Raw genomic sequence first — 19,383 nt, 5'->3', positions numbered from 1 at the left:
CAGACAGTAGTCTGAAGACAATAGTCTTCTGAGCCAAACTTGTTGAAGATTGAACAAATATTGGGGGCTTTGAAAACTTTTAAAGGTTTTTCAAAAAACTCAAAATGGTGGAAAATCTAATATGGTAGAAAATGACATCATGGGGTCCATTGAAATTGGCATGAGTAAAGGATTAAAGGGAAAAGAAAGTTCAAGAAAAGAATTTCATTCCTAGGTCAAACAGTTCAAAATTTATAAGCAACAATGTACCTTGAACTTTGATCAATGGTGGCTCTAGAGGCATTGAGGGGCGGAGCCCAAAATTATTGAAATGATTACTGGCACTATGCCAATCATTGTGCCAAATTTCACATATTTTTACCAATTGTTTCTAGGGGCTGCCATAGTCTTACAGAATAGAATAATAAGAAGAAATAAAAGAAAAATAAGAAAAACTTGAACAAAAACAATAGGGTTCTAGCACCTTCCATGCTTGACCCCTAATAATAAAATTTAATATAAATCGGATAACGGTATTCACGGATAGCGGTATTGTGCATCGCATAATCCTAATAAATCGGATAACAATAGCATTGAGCATTGTGCAATTGCTTACAGTGAATTGCGCAGCTTAACCAAGTTCCTAATATGCTAATAGGTTGCCAATATGTTGCTAGACCATTGCTAGGCAGCTGGGACAAAGACAATATTTGCTGCCCAGTTAAGTTAGTTTAAATAGTTGTGTCTCCTTTAAGAGCACTAAGGAGCGTGGTCTTTATTTTTATGGGGTATTTATTTTTGTTTTTTGGGTAAATTAACAGTCATGATGTTATTTATTTTGGGGCTTTGGGACAATTAGCAGCAGTCAGGGTGGTATTTATATTTAGGTTTGGGTCAATTAGAGGTCAATGGGGAATATTTATTTTCTGGTTTTGGGGCATTAAGCAGTCAGGGTGGTATTTAAATTTGGTCATGGGGCATTTAGAGATCATGAAAGTATTATTTTTAAGTTTTGGGGAAATTAATAGGCAGGATTATACTTATTTTTGGGCTTGGAGAAATTACAGTTCACAGAGGTATTTATTTTTGGCAATTAACAGTCATGATGGTATTTCTCTTTGGGTTTCTTCTGTCCACCTTATTTTACGTGAGATATGCTTGTTTTTAAGTGAAAAAAATGAATAGCACCAATTTGAGTGTAGCATTTTTTTGTGAATGACTAGAAAGACCTATTACTCCAGTTTTGTGATGATTGCTCAGTTTTAACCCTATCAAATGCCTACTGAAAGCTGATTGGCCAATGGCGGCCATGTTTTTTAAGCGACCAGGTCGTCATTAACAATACACCATCTGAATGAATTATAGCAGTTTTTTAAAATCACATTCAAGTGAATGAGTGGAAAAGGGATGAAAAAGAATGGATGAATATTTACAAAAGCTGCATGCAAGCACACTTGTCAGGATCAGACTGGACATATCGGAGTTTGCTGTCGTTATCTCAAAAACTGTAGGAGGAGGTACGTGCAGAAAATCAAGTGGAATAATGATAATAATATCAGAGAACAATTAGTGTGTTGCTTCCGCAGCACTAAGCGGTTGATAGGGCATTGTCAGGTGATGCCTATGGTATCGGTGGAGGTTCTTATTTTGTTGTTAGGTGGTTGTCAGCGTATTTAGGCATATGGTATGTGAGAAAAATGCGCCCCCTGAGGGAGACCACACCTAAACTTTAGCACATAGCCTCAGAATCTAGCCCTGAATATGCCTTTCAACTTTTGCGCATATCCATCTGATATATTACGTGTTACAGCTGTTTGGGTAAATTAAGCCCCACCTTGGAATGACTGATTGGTATGTGGCAACATTTTTTATAAATATTCATAGATTTTTAATAATTATTGATTGACAGACTCTGCTAAAAAATTTGACACCACAGTTTGGAAGATCTGGCAAAAAAGGAAGGTATTCCTAGGAACAGTTTGAAAATGCTGGGCTCATATATTATTCAAATTATAAAAAATTTGATTGGGCGAGACTAAATGTTCCAAAAAACAAATTTGTGTTGCATAAGTGACTGAATCAGGAGAAAAAAGAATATTCCCTTTCTATGTTTTTTTTTTTTTTTTACATGACATATGCTTGTTTATAAGTGAAAAAATGAATAGTGCGTCCAATGGCCAATTAGAGTTTTTGTGGGTTGCTAAAAGAAATTATTAGTTTTCTGATGATTGCTCTTTTTTAACCCTATCAACTGCCTGTTGAAAGCTGAATGGCCAATGGTGGCCATGTTTTGTTTTTTTTTTTTTAAAAGACCAGGTAACATTAACAACATTGTTGTTTCTCTTTTGGATGATCCGGTTAGGGGTTGTCACAGCAGATCATTGGTCCACATATTTGATTTGGCACAGTTTTTAAGCCAGATGCCCTTCCTGACACAACCCCCCCAATTTTTATCCAAGCTTGGGACTAGTACTGGCTAGGGATCGAACCCAGGCTGCAGCGTTGAAAGCACTATGGTCTAACCACTAGTCAGCTCAATCTGACTCATGGTTCCTGAGAAACAGTTTTCTGAACTTAGCTCCACCTCCTATTGATGACCATGCCCAAAAATTGCAAATAGGTGCAGAATTAGCCAAGGAAAAAGATGAAATAAACATTTTTTTTCTCTAGGTCAAAGATTTGACCTTTGTTTTTTTGAACAAACCATGCCATCACTTCCCTAATCAGACCAGTCTTTCTGAGCAAACATCTCTGGTGCTGTAGTCTCTGACCCATTGTAAGTAAAATCTTTATCAGCTCTGCTACAGTATTTTTCAAGTAATCAGTTCAGTCAACTGATGGATCCACAACTAGATCGCAGTCCACCAATTGATGTCCCAGTCCTAGTAGAATAAAAGAGACAAGCTTTTTTCCTAACCTTTCAGATCAGTTATTGTCCACAAGACAATTTTGATTTAGAGCATTTGGCTGACTGGATTACATTTGTCAGGCCACCAAAAGCCATATGTTTGACACCACTGGTTTAGGGTGCATGTGAGTGTTTGCAATTTGCTATGACCAACTGTGTCTTTATGCCCCAAGGCTTCAGATGACCACACAGAGCCCAACAATGATGACCACATGGTTCAGGTGAGTCATGAGAATGCTGGGCAGGAATGCACTGCTGTCACTGATCAAAGGATTCAAGATGGTGGGGAAATTAAAGCTGTGAAGGAACAAGATGATACTGCAGACTTCAGAGTGATGTCAAAAGCCTCAATGCCACAGCCAAACAGGACAGACTTGGAAAGCTGCAAGAGCTCTCCTGAGGCTCAAATTTCAATGCCAGTCAGCCCAGCAACTCTCCTGGTGCCCAAAAAGTGTGTGCACAATGATGGTATTAGGGTGGATGAGAGAATAGCAGAAAGTAACCTCAATAAAGAAAGTGAAGACAAGATGGATGTGGCAATAGCAGAATCAACAGATTTCACAAAGTTGTCTGGGACAGACACTGTTGATATTACAGAAAGATTAATTCTTCACACATATGAGAAGGGACAACAATGCAATGCCATTTCTCAAGAAAAATCAACCCCAGTACTTGACATGTGTCATGGGGAATCTTATATAATGGAGAGTAACATTATACAAAATTCTGTTCTGGTTCTTAACAGTTTTATGGAAGATGTGCAAGGGTTTGCAGCAGGGTCTGTTATACATGATACTAGTAAGGTGGAAACTGTAAGTAGCGCTGGAAATAAGGATAATAACATTGAAACAAAGAAGGTTGATAGGATTGAAAAAATGAAGGAGAAGCAAGATGAAAGTACAGAGAAAAAGATGGGTAATGAAAGTGAGCAGATAGGTGATAGCAAAGGAGAAAGCACAAATTTTATCTCTGAGCAAGGTACAGGAATTTCTAAATATAAAAAGCAACCAGAACTAGAGGGACTAGAGGCTCATTTAAGTTTAAAGGTAGGAGAAACAACAAAGATATATACAAAACTACAACCAGAAAGGCACACAGTTGAGTCTAGAGACCAATCAGTTGTCTCTCCAATCATAATTCTTCCTGACACACGGGAAACAGTTATCAAAAATGTAGCAAAGATGAGAGCTATGCCATTTACCCCAGAAATCAAGGTTACAGTCCCAGAAAAAGTCAAACATGAGGAGCCTTTCACTGTCCCTAGAATAGATGTTCTGTTATCAGAACCTGAGAGAGTTATCCATCCACTGGTTCACGATGTTGCACTTATGCATAGAGATAATGAACCTTCTTCTGAGGAGCCAATGGGCGTTGCCTCAAGAACTCCAAAGCAAAATACCAGAGATGACAGAGTGGTGATAATTGCAGAGCCTGTAGATGTTACACCTCCTCAGCATAAAAAGAATGTTGAATGGGTTCCATTAGACCAGAGAACCGAAGAAGTTAAAACAGAAAATTTAGAGGTTCAAATGGGTGATAGAGAAGAACCATCCAGAGTCAGTAGTGGTTGGAGTAGAGGAAATGACAGCAATAGTATTCCTATAATCAGCATAGTAGCATGTGCCGATGAGATGACACCCTTCCAAGAGCAGGAGAAAGAATATGGAAAACCTGTCTTTCATAATACAGTTCAACCAGACAGTGCAGATCTTAAAATGAAAGCCTATTCATCTTCATTTTTCACCACAACACATGTAGAAAGCAGTATAGAAAACAGTATAAAAAAGGAAACAGTACCAGAGTCTTTGACTGTCATACTTGGGGAGGTGGGGGGTCAGTTTGACAGTGGAGCCAGTCCCACAAATCAAGTAGTTGAGAAGGCTACATTGCAAAAAGAAGGAACTGAGAGAAGGAACTTGGTGGAGACTCAACTGAGCTCTGATGTCTCCTCAGCATTATCACCAAAAGCATTTCAAAATACCACTGTCTGTGACACTGAGGTCTGTCCAGACAAAGAATCAAAAGTGGAACCTGATGCTGACAGGTTCCAAAGGGAAAAACCTGCTATGGAAAAACTTGGCCTAACAACCCCTGTTGGACCAACACTTCCCCCGCTCAGCCCAGCCAGTTTGCGTAGGCTTATGGCAAAGAATAACCCTAACTTGGAAAGCCAAGGTTCTACTGTCACCATATTAGGGGATGGAAGTGAGAAGAAAGGAGAAGATAGTGGAGGCAGCACACCCACATCCACTCTATCTTGTGAGAGCAGCCCCAAGATGAAACGGCGAGACAGCCTGACTCTTATCCCTTCTGCTACCCCAGAGGAGCTGGCATCTGGGGCTCGCAGAAAAATCTACCTTGCCAAAACAAAGTCTGAAGACGAAAGCTCAGACACACAATGCAAGAGAGACAGCCCATACATGTCACCAAGTCAGGCACGCAGGGCTGCTTTTTTGCAACTTCAGAGTGGGCAACAAGCACAGCACATGGAAAAACGTTCACCTTTGTTAAGTCGCCGTAAAACCATGGTGGAGGTGCACAAATCTAAGGAGGAGCCTTCAGAGGAGACTAACATGTCAAACATAGAGCGCAAACCAGCAGAAAAAGAAAAGCCAGACCCCTACAAAGGTAACAAATTTTTCAACTTTATAACAGTGCAAAGACAGAATCTAAGGATATTATTAAGTCAAAGGCTGCAACCTAGAAAAACAATTTATAACCAGAAATAACTTTTCTGTACAGTTTTAGTTGCTAGCTTGGCCCAGAGTATACATTTGTGTGCTTCATCGGGCATTTGGCATTCTCCCTGGGTCAAAATTTCAGTTCAGTATTTTAAAACAAGTTATACACATATCACATTTACATTTTCTGTACAATACTTTCATGCAACAGTTGAATATCTGCTATATAGAGAATGGCCTGTTGTACCAAGGAACAAAGAATGCCGGTGAGGAAATTAATATGAATTTACTTAAACAAAGTCTGGGATTTTATAAAGGTTAAATAATAATATTCAAAATCTCATGTTATGAGGGGGCATGGTGGCTTGGTGGTTAGCACATTTGCCTTGCACCACTTGTAAGGCAGATGCTCCCCATAATTAATTAATAATAAATCGAATTTAATAAAACATGGTGTTGTTTAATAAAGAGCATATAATCATTAATATGGTAAAGCTTTCTATTCTTTCTAAGCTTTCTAGTATACATTTATTTAATGTTTATTGAAGGATTCTCGGTTTGTCCGTGCTTTATAAGTCAGTAAGTTTTTCAACATGTGAGAGTCTTCATGACAGAAGAATTTGCACTTTCTGGTTTCTTGGTGAAATGACAAGCTACCTTTTTCTTTATCTTGTTAACTTCAAAAGAGTTAAGAGAAAATGACTTTTCATAGCACCTATAATTTCAGTGATAACAGTAACCAACTTTTCTTGCTGATGTTCTATAACATTACGTGTAACTGTAAACAGTTAAAAAGCCCAATGTATTGTTCATTAATAAATTAAATAAATGTAGTTTTAGGCAAATCATTTCACGCTGGGCCACATCACACCACCCAGCCATAGTTTTTTTTTTTTTTTTCATATAACTGCACAGTCTGTTGTGTGTTAGTCCTTGTTTATATAGATCATGTCTCTTAATGCTGACTAGACTGTCAGCTGACTAGTCTTGCAAGTTGTGTCATGGTTAGAGTGGACTGAGGTTAGAATCTGAAGATTGATAGAGGGAAGTGGAAACTCTAGGCAGTGTTTATCTTCACCCAGTATTTCCTCTCCCTTCAGCTCCTCAGGTAATCCGCAAGATCAGGGGAGAACCCTTCTCAGATGCCTTGGGCCACTTGAAGCTGTGGTGTCAATTCTTTAATGTGCTCAGTGACTCCACAATCAAGTGGCTCAAAGATGATGTACAAATTGCAGAAATAAAAAGAAGGTAACTTTGTTTCCCTACCCCATCTGATCACACATATGTTCCCTGTGTCTCAATTAGACTTTGCAGATTGCAGATAAGAGGAGATTTTTTAAAGAATAATATTAATTTTAGATTAAACACAAATGCAGTATATATATATATATATATATATATATATATATATATATATATATATATATATATATATATATATATATGTATATATATATGTATATACATGACATGAGAATATATCTTTCTCAGTGCAGGAGATGAGAGTCAAGTGGCACTGGCCATTGTTCAGGCATCCAACAGAGACTGTGGAGTATATGGCTGCACTATCAAGAATGAATATGGCACTGACACAACTGACTACTTACTCAGCTCAGACAGTAAATTTGCATTTGGTATTTAATTTATCAGTGAAATGAAAACAAAATTGGAAAACCAAGCATAAATCTTCACTCTGTCCTTACTCTTTGGCAGTACTGGCTGAGTTCTTCTTACGTGATGATTCAGAAGGTAGGGGTATCTTTAAGAAGACATGAAGTGACAATTTAATGTTTTAGCAGTATAGCTCCTCTACAGGTCTTGTTCTGCATTGTCCTCAGTGGGAGAGGAGATTGAGATGACACCCTTGCTGTTCACCAAAGGCCTGGTGGACCCTGGCTACTGGGGTAATAAGTTCTTTGGTCGCATTATGACAGAGGAGCTACAAATTGGGGAAGGATGTGCACACAAATACAGCAGAGCCAAGGTCATCTATGGTCTGGATCCTATCTTTGAGTCAGGAAGCACCTGCATTGTCAAAGTGAGAAACCACATTGTGTTTGGGACCAAAGAAGAAAACTGCTTGGCTGAGATAAATTTAGAGATCACCAAACAGGTGTGTGATTTCATCAATTTTATTGAATGCATAACCAAGATTAAAGGCATAGTACATGACAATTATGGGAAACACTCTCTTTATTCATTAAAATTAATTATTAATTATTCAATATGCATTATTCATGAATTTATGCAGTTGTAACCACCTATGTTTTTTTTTGCTGTTGTTGTCATTATATGTTATAAAATTGGGACTAGCAAAGAAAGTTGTAAAAAGGTTTTTGTCCATTTCTGTTTCCTTAGGAATGTAAAATCCATAACACAGTCCGGGAATACTGCAAAATCTTTGCTGCTGAGGCAAGAGTGATCGAAAAATTTGGTTTTGCATTAGAGTAAGTCTCTTTCTCTCTCTCTCTCTCTGCAATATTGAATCAGTGTAAAAACATTTTAGACTTCCAAACATCACTTCTCTGCCAAAAAATAAATCTTACAGAAAAATGTTTATATATCATTGAAGCAAGTAACATATTACATAATACACCACTTTTCAGACAAAAAACATGAAGCATTTACACACCAAAAAAGCTCTGACCCATTGAGGCATGGACTCCACAAGACCTCTGAAAGTGTGCTGTGGTATCTGGCACCAAGACGTTTAGCAGATCCTTTAAGTACTGTAAGTTGTGAGTTGGAGTCCAAGTCAATTTGGAGGCCAAGTCAACACCTTGAACTCTTTGTCATGTTCCTCCAACCATTCCTGAACAATTTTTACAATGTGGCAGGGTGCGTTATCCTGCTGAAAGAGGCCATTGCCATTAGGGAATACTGTTGCCATAAAGGGGTGTACTTGGTCTGCAACAGTGTTTAGGTAGTTGGTACCATTCTTCCCATAGTACATCCTGGTGCCATCTCTTGTGGAGTCCATGCTTCAATGGGTTAGAGCTGTTTTGGTGGCACAAGGGAGACCTATGCAATATTGGACACACTTGTATATGCACAGTATGTATGTATGTGTGTGTGCGTGTAAATATATATATATATATATATATACATATATATATATATATATATATATATATATATATACATACACACATACCTTGTGGAACACCAAACTTTACTTTTGTACATATAAGAGTCGCCATTTACATCTACAAACTGATAACGATCAGTCAAATAAGACCTGAACCAGGGAAGAACTGGTCCCTTAACTCAAAACATTTTCTATGGTATCAAAACCGGCACTAAGGTCAAGTAACAAAAGCAATGAGACACAACAGTGATCAGAGGCTAGTGTTGTCTTGGTTCTGGGATCAGGTCTGAATCCTGGCTGAAAGATTTCATGAATGTTATTCCTATGCAAGTATGACCTTAACTGTTGTGCTACAACCTTTTCTAGGATCTTGGAGATAAAGGAGAGGTTTGATATTGTCATATGCTTAGACAGCTGACAAGGGTCAAAGTTGGGGTTTTAAATCAAGGATTTAATAACTGCTAGTTTAGGGTTTAAGTATAGCCATTGCTAAAGGAGGTGTTAATCATTTTTAGTGAAGGTTTGATTACTTCTAGTAATATCTGTTTGTGGAACAGTGTAGGTAAGGGATCTAGCACACAATTTGAAGATTTTGAAGAGGAAATTAATTAAATTATTTTGGGCTATTAGATTGGAGTACAAGATCCTAATCACTCTACATATATTGTTATGCTTATAATAATAATAATAATAATAATAATAATAAATTTTATTTATAATGCGCCTTTCTTACACTCACGGTGCTCCAACAGTATAAAACCACAATAAAAGAAACAACACAACTCCATAATAGCAATCACAATGACAACACAATAACAACAATGACAACAACAACTGTAAGATTATAACTTAAAATCTTAAGTTATAAAGAGATATGTTTTGAGTAATTTCTTAAAACAATCAAAACACTGAGCATTCCTAATAGGAAGAGGCAAAGAATTCCACAACCTGGGAGCAATACAAGAGAATGACCTCCCACCCATAGTTTTGAGTTTACAGTAAGAGAACCAGCAGAGCGGAGCGACCGAGATGGTGTGGACACTGAGACCAAATTACAAATATACTCTGGGGCCAGCCCATGTACTGCTTTATAAGTTAAGATAAGAACTTTAAAATCAATATGTGATTGAACTGGAAGCCAGTGTAGTTGAGAAAGCATAGGAGTGATGTGACTACGGGATGGTGTGTAAGTTAAAACACAAGCAGCTTAATTTTGCACATATTGCTGCCTCTTAATCAAATTTGCAGGTAACCCTGTAAAAAGTGAATTACAATAATCAAGCCTAGATGTTATAAAGGCATGAATAAGCCTTTCTGCATCAGGCATAGAGAGAAACGGTCTTATACGTGCAATATTCCGAAGATGATTGTAATGAATTGCCGGAGGCGGGTTGTGTAGGATCCATTAGCAGATATAATAGCAAATAATCTGAAACAGTGGGCAGAAACGTAGTCGAGAAACAGGCAGTAAAGTCCGGTAAACCAGGAAGTCCAGCAGCGAGGCGAACAAATCCAAAAACACAAGGCAAAGGCAGAAAACCGTAAACGTGAACAGGGTCGAGCACAAAAGACAGCAAAACACTATGGCAGAGAGAAAAGGCTTGGTAATGTCCCAAAAACAATACTTCGCGTCCTAGTGTAGTGAACGCTCTGTTTAAATATCTGAAAGAACCCCGGAAGTGTTTCTCGTGGGTGGTGTCAAAACTCGGGCGAGGGCTCCCTCTGGCGGGCAGGTGCCGGTGGTGATGCTACAATGATAAAAAGCTACTTTAGTAACTTTCTTAAATTGAGTGTTAAAAGTCAGCTGTGCATCAAAAATCACACCCAAATTCCGCACCTGCACAGAAGGGAGAATCTGGCAATCATCCACTATAACTTTAAATTTTTTACATCTATTTACAGCAGTTGAACTGCCAAGCAATAGAACTTCAGTTTTTGAACAGTTTAACTGTAGGAAGTTCTGTTTCATCCAGGTCTGTATTTCCAGTAAACAAGCAGATAAAGTTGAACGTGCTGATGTAACATCAGGTTGAGTACTAATGTAAATCTGGGTATCATCTGCATAGCAATGATAACCAAGACCATGCCTTTGAATAATCTGCACAAGAGGCAACATATAAATGCTAAAAAGAGTAGGACCCAATACCGACCCCTGAGGGACACCCTGCCGCAATGGAACAGTCTGAGATCTGTTTGCACCAGAATAGACAAATTGAGTGCGTTCTGAAAGATATGATTCAAACCATTTTAAAGCTACACCAGAAAGACCAATCCATTTATGTAATCTGTCCAGTAGTATAGTGTGACAAATGGTATTGAATGCAGCACTGAGATCTAACAAAACCAAAATGCCACAAGCCCTTTAATATTATAAGCTTATATTATCAACAAGCTATTTATATTGTACTTATTTTGTTACGCTCTGTTTATATTGTTGTGCTTGTATTGTTATCTACATAGTTAGTTATCAAATTGTCTGACTTTAATGTAATACTCTGAATTTTTGTCTAATATTCTCAATTTTCTTATTGAAAAAATTCACGGTTATCGCTAATACGTACTGTTGGTATTTGTGTTTCTATTAGTTTGATGCCATTTATATTCAAACAAAAAAGTTTTTAAGACTTTTTAAGGCAAAAAAAAAAAAAAAAAAAACCTATGACCAAATTCGCAATTAAAAAAAGGTTGAAAAACACATATTAAATAATTAATCAGCTGGTTTATAAAACTGAAGATTTACTTTACATTGTTTTCTCAGTGTGTTTGATTGGTTATGAGTTGAGCCATCAGTGTGCCAGTTTTCCCTCTGCTTGCCCTGCAAGCTGATCTGCCTCCATTCCCAGGGTCTTTGACAATTCTTGTTTTCCTCTTTCTAAGTTCCTCCAAGTAGTGCTCTGCATCATTTCTCCTCTGGGTTTGTGCACTGCTCTCTTTTTCGTTCCTTTTCTGGTCAAGGTATAAATAGTACAGAGACCTAGCTAAAGCTGCAGAATCTAGCAGTTCTTTAGTCAGTGGGATGCTGAGAACCCCCCACAAACAGCAATATAATCACACACCATATAATCCCTCCCAAACTTGAGGACATTAAGTTCTCTTACACTGCTGCTGGCTCTACTCTTGAGTTCCTGAGAGGTGTATATAAGATGGACTGCATAAATATCATTTTACACAATAAACAAATGTTTCTGTGTTGTTTGATATTTCCCTCATAATACCTTTAGGACTGCTACTGCTCCTAAACCAATGTCCACATCACTGATATTGACCTGAATTGCTTCTGATGTCTTGATTCTGATGCAGAATAGCTGGTTTGATGAATCTCTTCGAAAGGACATTATAAATAAATAAATAAATAAATAAATAGTACTTTGACAAAGTCATTACATTTGTCATTGCTAAAATAAATAAACAATTATTAAACAGACAGCACTCCATAATAGAGAAGACAGATTGAGTTTCAGTGCCAATTACATACAGTGCAGTTACAGAGTACACTGTAAAATGTAATAAGCTGGCTTAACTTTAAAAAAAAAAAAGCAAACTCATTGCCTCAAAAAAATTAAGTAAAGTAGAATTAAAGATGGCAAGTTAGAATAACTTGTTTACTCCGATTGTCCAAAAATTGTGGAAATTTATTAATTACCAGTACAACTTAAACCTTTTAAGTTTAGGCAACTTGACTAAGTTTTTCCACAAACTGAAATATTAAAATCAGTAAATTTAAATTATATTTAAATCATATAACCATAGTTTAATATTTAGTTTTATTCACTCATTTCAACACATTTTAAACAGTTAAATTATTCTGAACTGTGAATTACTCTACAATAACACTTGCAAACAATAGTCTATCGATACACAATGAATGCATGTGTAAACTGTAATAATCCCACCAAAACAATGAATTGAGAACACAGTTAGGTTGACTCAAATGCATTGTAACATTTATTTTAAATGTCACTTTACAGAACAACAATGAATGCAACAGTTAAGAACATGATAGCTCTTTATTGGTCTAACCGAGTAATCTGTTTTTCAGTGTTATCAGTTTGGGTGGAAGGGCCTTGCTTCCCAATCCAAGCATTACTGTTGGATGAAATGCAGTGCATATGTAAGCCCAAATAACAAGCAAACTGCCTGAGGAAAATCTTTAATATTGTCCATGACAATACCTCCCTCAAGTACAATGGCATTACAGATAGCCTGGAGGGGCACTGAACTTGGACCCGGTTGAAGACTGTCTCCACCATTTTCACTGAGCACAGTCAGCACACCAACTGTAATGGATGCTAGGGCTTCATCGCTTGCTGAATCCTGCAAAGAAGCACACATTAGCATGTTTTGTTTGCTACCAGCTGGATTTGTTTTTCTTATGAACATTCATTTTTGTGGTAGCATTTGCTAGAGAATATAGATCTAAATACAAACCAGTGGTGCATTGTAACACAAAAAAAGTGCGATATGAATAACCCAAATCACTGGAAGCATATAAGAGGTCTGTACATTTTTGAACACTGACTGACTTTTCAATCAAGACTCCTCATACTGAAATTCAAAATGAATTAATGCCTAAGTTTTATCTGACAACTTAATATATGTGTGATTTTGATATTATAATTATTGGGTTTTACAAACCTAATGAGATCAATTGTGAGGACTTGAAAAAAAAAAAACCTCTGAGAGACTCTGGATGCACTCGTACCACTTTTTTCAGACTGAATATGAGAATTTACATTTTGTGTACTTAGCGATACAAAGTATGAGTACTTAATAAGGCCATATTTCTACCAGAAAAATAGCAATTAAAAAAATAAACATTAAACTTCTTTATTAACGTAATGTTGCCAAGAAGTGGAATTGGTGGATGGTCTCAGAGGACTTTTAAGAGTAGTATACAGTTAAGCCCAGAATTATTCATACCCATGATCAATTCTGATTGCAGTACATTTTTATTTGACCAGATAATGGGAATAATTCTGGGTTTTTGGTTCAAAATCTCATTGGAGACATGGGATGGATCAAAAATTCTGGGCTTGTACACAATACCAATAATACTGGAGCCTTAGTGCATCCCTAACTCACTGTATGTTTTGCAGACAGAGTTACATCTTTGTTCTACATCTATGTAAGTACTGGAAATGATTTTTCAAATCAGACCAAATTTTTTTCTATGCAAGTACTTACAAAGCATGTCTGGTAGAATTCACTGGAGTCATCACCAAGTACAATGGAAATGCCTTTGAGAACAAGAGAGCGCCAGGCAGTCACACCTTGTGTCTAATGATATAGCAAAAGAAAATCTCATTTAAGAGACACAAGGCACAAACAAAAGTTGGAAATGGAGTGAAAATGATTGGTTTTTGTTACTGTTCTTTACTGGAATAAGGAGTAATTGCTGCATCAACTATGAAAAATGCATTTTTATCCTACAAAAGACACCAAAGTTTCCCTAAAAGCTGAAAAATTAATTACATACCATCCAGCTGATTTGCTGAATCAAACTCAGCCAGTTTCTGTGCAAGAGTTCCTTTTTTCGACTTGAGTTCAATGAAACGGGGTGTGTGCTGGTCCAGGGCTTCAAAAAAGTCTCCCTCAAAATTCTTACTGGCAATTCTATTAAACTCAGCAAACACCTGAAAAAGTATGGAATGGGGAGCCAAATACTGATACTTGAAAAGAATGTGTGTTAATGTTCCTACTCCTGTGCTGAGATTTCTGGTCTCACCATTTTAATTGGCAATTAAGGCATCGTTCAGGACAAAAATAGTTGCTTACCTGTACCTCTGTAAAAAGCGCTGGCCATCGTTCAACTATGTTCTGTACAGCAGGCTCCTCTTTGATTTCTTGTCTTTGTAGTGGGAATGTTTGATCCATGATTTGTGAGATGAGAATGCCATTTGGCTGTTTTTTCTTCATTTCTTCTACGAGAACCTTTCTGCCACTTTCAAGGATCATTTCATCCAGTCCTGCAGGCAAATTAGGCAGATAATTAGCTTCACTTCTTTTTGGCCATTTGATGTTCTTGCTTGATGGTTCCCCGCCTGGGTTGCCTTTGCTCCTTTTACCTCCATTGACAGCTACCTCCTCACATCCAGCTTTCTGCAGCATTGTGTGATAGTTAGCCATCTTAAATTTTATAATATTCTTCCAGCCATATCATCCTAACTTAGGACCAGGCTCATAAGTGCTTTTGCAAAAGAGCTAAAGTCCTCATCGTCAAGATAAGCCTTGAAACTATACATTGTCTCAGCAATCTTTTCAAGAATGTCATTTCAGTCAAATTGCAGAGAGCATTATTGAAGTCTGGATCTTCATAATGCAGGTTAAAATTATACTGCATTGACAGTTTATACTTCAACTGTGCTTTTAGTTCTTCAAGGGAATCTGGTCTGTTGTTTAAAGTTAACTTCTTGATATCACCTTCATCAAAAACAACCGTTGGTCCATTTTGATAACTTGTCCTGAAAAAATTAGAAACTTATGTGAGATTCCAACATTTGTGTTTACATCAGTCAGCATAGTATGTACCGTTTAAGTGTAAAAAGCTGTTTGCTGCTAACTTTGTAAAGTGACAGAGGGAAAACATCATTGAGCTCAGACAATTGGACAACTGAGAAGGTGGGCAAATGGCTGCTACAAAGCTCATATGCTCTAAGATGCTCATCATACCATACAGTCATAAGTCTGCAGACAAATAGTACGTTAGTATTGATCACGACAATCTTTGCTATTTGTCTGAAATCTGGGAGCCCTGAACATGACCCTACCAAAATGACTATATCAGCCTAATGCCATCTATGCAGACAGAAGATGCTACAAGAACTGTGTTCTGCTGGGCATTACTGTGATGGACGAAGTTCTGCACATTCTCACAAAATGATGCAACCATCACAGACTTCACTTGATTAATTTCAACAGATGGCTTAAAAAAGGAGGCGGAAGCTAAATGGAAGGCTATCAGCTGTTCAACATATACACCATGTTGCTCAAGAGAAACAAGGTCTTGAATGAAAGGGTGAAGAATTTCTCCATAACCATATTCTTTGATGGTGTTAACCTTGCACAGCAGAACAAGCTGGATGGAATGAAGAGAGGAGCGATACTTTGGGTGTAGATTTCCAATTACCCAATAGATGGCACATAGATTGTGCTTCTTTCTGGAGGTTCCCAGGGGGTTAGCCACCTCAAAGTCATCTATATACAAGAACAGAGCAATCCTGAACTCTTCCTCCATCAAGAGTGAATTCTGTTTAAAGTGGGAACCATTCCTGTACGATTTGTATCCCTGTGACAAATTTGTCTCAGATGACATGGCCTTATTCAAAATGTCTCCATTGCTTAGCAATGTCTGCAGCATTTTTAGTATGGGGATATACACAACTTTCTGCTTCTTATTTTTTAAAAGAAACTCAACAGGCATTACCACAGAGAATTCCCTTAAAATGTATGATGTTCACTTGCTAGCAGTTGACAACGATCCACCAGGAGAAGTACATTTCAGGAATACATTATTCTATGTAACTACTCTGGCCAGCTCACTCACTAAAGAGTCATCAACATCTCCAAATTGCAGGTTTAACATTCCTTAATTCGAGGAATATAACAATGGCTGTAACAGCAAATACATTTGGTTGATCTGCTCTATAACATCTTACAGGGCATTTTCAGTGATATTAAGAACTGATGACATTTTCAAAAAAAAGAGCAGCTACATTATGTTCCAACTGACTCTCCAAGTCTTCCATGTCTATACTCAACTCAGTAACCTCAAACTCAACATCAGCTTCAGTGACACTATCGTCAGGTTGAACATTCAGATTGGGAGGAGGTTCTTCAAGTACATTCTCTGAAACAACGTCAGGTCCGAACACCATCTTATTCTGATGCTCTTTGCTTTTGTGCACATTAAAGGTGGAATACACATTGCTCTGAAAATTACAGCCTTGATATGGACAACTAACCATTTGTTTCAGCTTCAGATGCCTTTTGCAAATGAGTGACATCAGTATTTAATCTACAATAACAGGGTATATTGTGCACTGCTTATATAACAAAATGGCAACTCTTACTACCGACCATACACTAGTTTACCATGTTATTATCAATTTGACTTACAAAAGGACGTCTATCTAACACAAATTAAACTAGCTAGTGGACGGTTCACCCCCTTCCTCTCCCGCCACAGCTAAAGTTAACGTTACACTCCAAACTCATAGAAAACACTGTTAACTTTGCAGAAAACTGCAGCTGGAGCAATGTAACCTGACCAAAATATGTATGAATAGGGCACAGGTCGAAATAAGGTTACCCTTTTTTAAGTTTTCAATGTTCAAGACCATTACCGTTATCCTTGTGTGGCAAGTAAACTGAAGGATTTCAGCACATCGTGATGGTGTCGGCAATATTTTGCTAGCTATCCTAACTTTAGTGTATAATATTTTCCCTAACAAAACATCAAGTTAAAACCTAAATTACAACAAAATAGCAAAACGGTTTGTGGAAAGGTCAAATATTTACTCACCAAATAAGTGTGCCAAGCACAAGTATCAATATAATAGCAAGAATAATACCCGCTGCCGTTGAAGCTACGCTCAGATGCACGTGGATTTGCCCAAGCATGTTCCAGCACCAGTCATGTGAAGTCCCGATGAGGGGTAATCTGTGCATGCGTAATGTTGAAATAAAGTTGCTCTATTTGCCCTAAATTGTTCACTGTGGGTAAGCATAGCTTTTCGACCCAAAATTACAACTGTCTTATTTACAATAAGTGTTCATAATATGTTAATAAAAACTGAGTTAGGAACACTAATTATTTTTTATTAAATACCATGTTAGTATTTACAGTGTAGAAATTAACTGCTACATTAGTCAGTATAGTCAAATCATTACTGATAAATGGCATAACAGGTTCATCAGTCTGGTACTTGGTCAGGAAGTAGGTAAAGGTCCTGGAAACCACCGTGATGGAGCTTGGACCACCAAGAAATGCAGCTTGGCCACAGTCCTTTCTTGTGTCAGTGATGGTGTCATATGATAATGTTCAAGGGTTAGGAAGCTGCTTTGCTGTCACATGCTTGATCATCATTGGCCACAATGCAATTGCACTCTCAACCAAGGGCAAGTTTTCGATCCACCGATGGCCACAAAATGGCAGTGGAACTACACTTGTCTTCGTCAATGTGCAGAGCGCTTCCCTTCTTGCTGTGGCATTGTTAAATAATGTGTGCATTGCCTTTAGAACTTTTTCTAACTGACACAATAAAAATCCACATTTGAAAGCAATATAGAGGGTATGGAGGCTACAACTACCAACCACAATCAGTTGGGCATCTCCAAATTGTTCTGCATGCTCCTGCTGGACTAGTTCTAGAAACTTACAATTCACACTGGGCCCATCAATGGAGACAGAATCACGTTCTTTAATTCAAGAGAGTGTGCACACTCCTGGCAAATAGACAAAAAAGATTAAAACTCTAAATGACTAATTTTTACTCAATATCTCAAATTGTACTGTGAAAATATTCAGTATGTGTAAAAATTAACATCAGCAAAGATTATTAAATGCTGAAAAGGTATAGACCTATGAATAATAGTCCAACAGTCAATAGTACCCAGTACAACGTATTACTTGTAAAATAGCATCCTACTTTAAAAAATCATTTAATTAACCAAGATTAATAAATGCTATAAAATTAATGTTCATTTCTATATATACTAATAAATTAAAACATTAAAAGATTTATATTGTAACATTTGGTAATCCAATAAATGAACTAACTATGAACTAAAATGAACACTAGCATATTTATAAATTAACATTATCCAAACAATTTAACATTATCCAAAAAATTATTGCTAGTAAGTTAACAGAGAACAAACTTACTCTGAAGTGTTTAAGCAGTTGCATGGCCCATAAACTGTGACCCGAAGTACCTTGAATGAACTTGTTATCACATCACTAACCCTAACCCTCGGTCCTTTTGCTTGATCTTGGTTGTTTTGTTTAGACTCTAATCAAACATGACCACAAACAAACCCTTGTTTACTGCCCTGGCAGGTGTTTTTTTAAATGTACTGAGCCAAACTAAAGCTGGTGATGTAGGAGGTCTTCACAAGCTAGGAGTCTGGAAACATTGCTTTAAAAACCGAGTCGATGTTGTCATTAGAAGTGTATGAGTGGTGATTCACCACTGTCTGTAATACATTCCCATGTCGAATGATTGGTGGCTGAAAGTTGTTGCTTGTACGCTAACAGTTTCAATAGTAACTTTGCAACCTGGACTGGCTACCTGGGAGCAATAAGGAGCAATAGGATTTTGCTGACGAGCTCACACATATTGCTTGTGCTTTTCCCCTTGTATGTGCGATTCCATGGCCTTAACACCTGTAGAGCCAAGTTTAAAGAATTTCTTACACATGAATCAATTATTTTAGAGTCACTTGCTGTTAAATTTACATTTCCCCATTTCTTCACGTCCACCTCAGCGCATCCCGTACCACTCTAGCAGATCTGTTAGGATGCAAATCAGTTACCATAATAATCACCAACTAACCAAAAACACGTTTGCCATTTCAAGCGTCTCCTCTGTTCGCACTCCAAAATTTAAGACCTCTGCAAAAGATTAAGAATTTTCCCCCACTATTTATGGGCTTAAATTTGTTGAAAGTGAATTTTATGCTTTTCCAGGCTTTTCAAGAATGCACAGGTTCCCTCTAAAAAATTATAT

The 19,383-nt window shown here is 37.4% G+C and overlaps 1 protein-coding gene across 6 annotated transcripts in view; it reads left to right on the top strand.

The window, feature by feature from the left end:
- Positions 1-19,383, top strand: part of alpk3a (alpha-kinase 3a) — a 56,430-nt gene that overhangs the window by 22,505 nt on the left and 14,542 nt on the right. For 4 of the 6 annotated variants that reach the window (XM_034305182.2, XM_034305183.2, XM_053234699.1 and 1 more), the window contains 6 exons: positions 3,061-5,515; positions 6,651-6,816; positions 7,060-7,187; positions 7,282-7,317; positions 7,407-7,681; positions 7,927-8,015. In XM_034305182.2, coding sequence (XP_034161073.1) covers positions 3,061-5,515; positions 6,651-6,816; positions 7,060-7,187; positions 7,282-7,317; positions 7,407-7,681; positions 7,927-8,015 — 3,149 coding nt within the window. Of the gene's footprint in view, positions 1-3,060; positions 5,516-6,650; positions 6,817-7,059; positions 7,188-7,281; positions 7,318-7,406; positions 7,682-7,926; positions 8,016-12,695; positions 12,834-19,383 lie in introns of those variants that run through there. The other 2 variants (XM_053234700.1, XM_034305181.2) reach the window with 2 other exon arrangements.

Source organism: Pangasianodon hypophthalmus, chromosome 6 (assembly GCF_027358585.1).
Source record: "Pangasianodon hypophthalmus isolate fPanHyp1 chromosome 6, fPanHyp1.pri, whole genome shotgun sequence".
Taxonomy (NCBI): domain Eukaryota; kingdom Metazoa; phylum Chordata; class Actinopteri; order Siluriformes; family Pangasiidae; genus Pangasianodon; species Pangasianodon hypophthalmus.
This window is presented reverse-complemented; position numbering and strand designations above follow the sequence as displayed.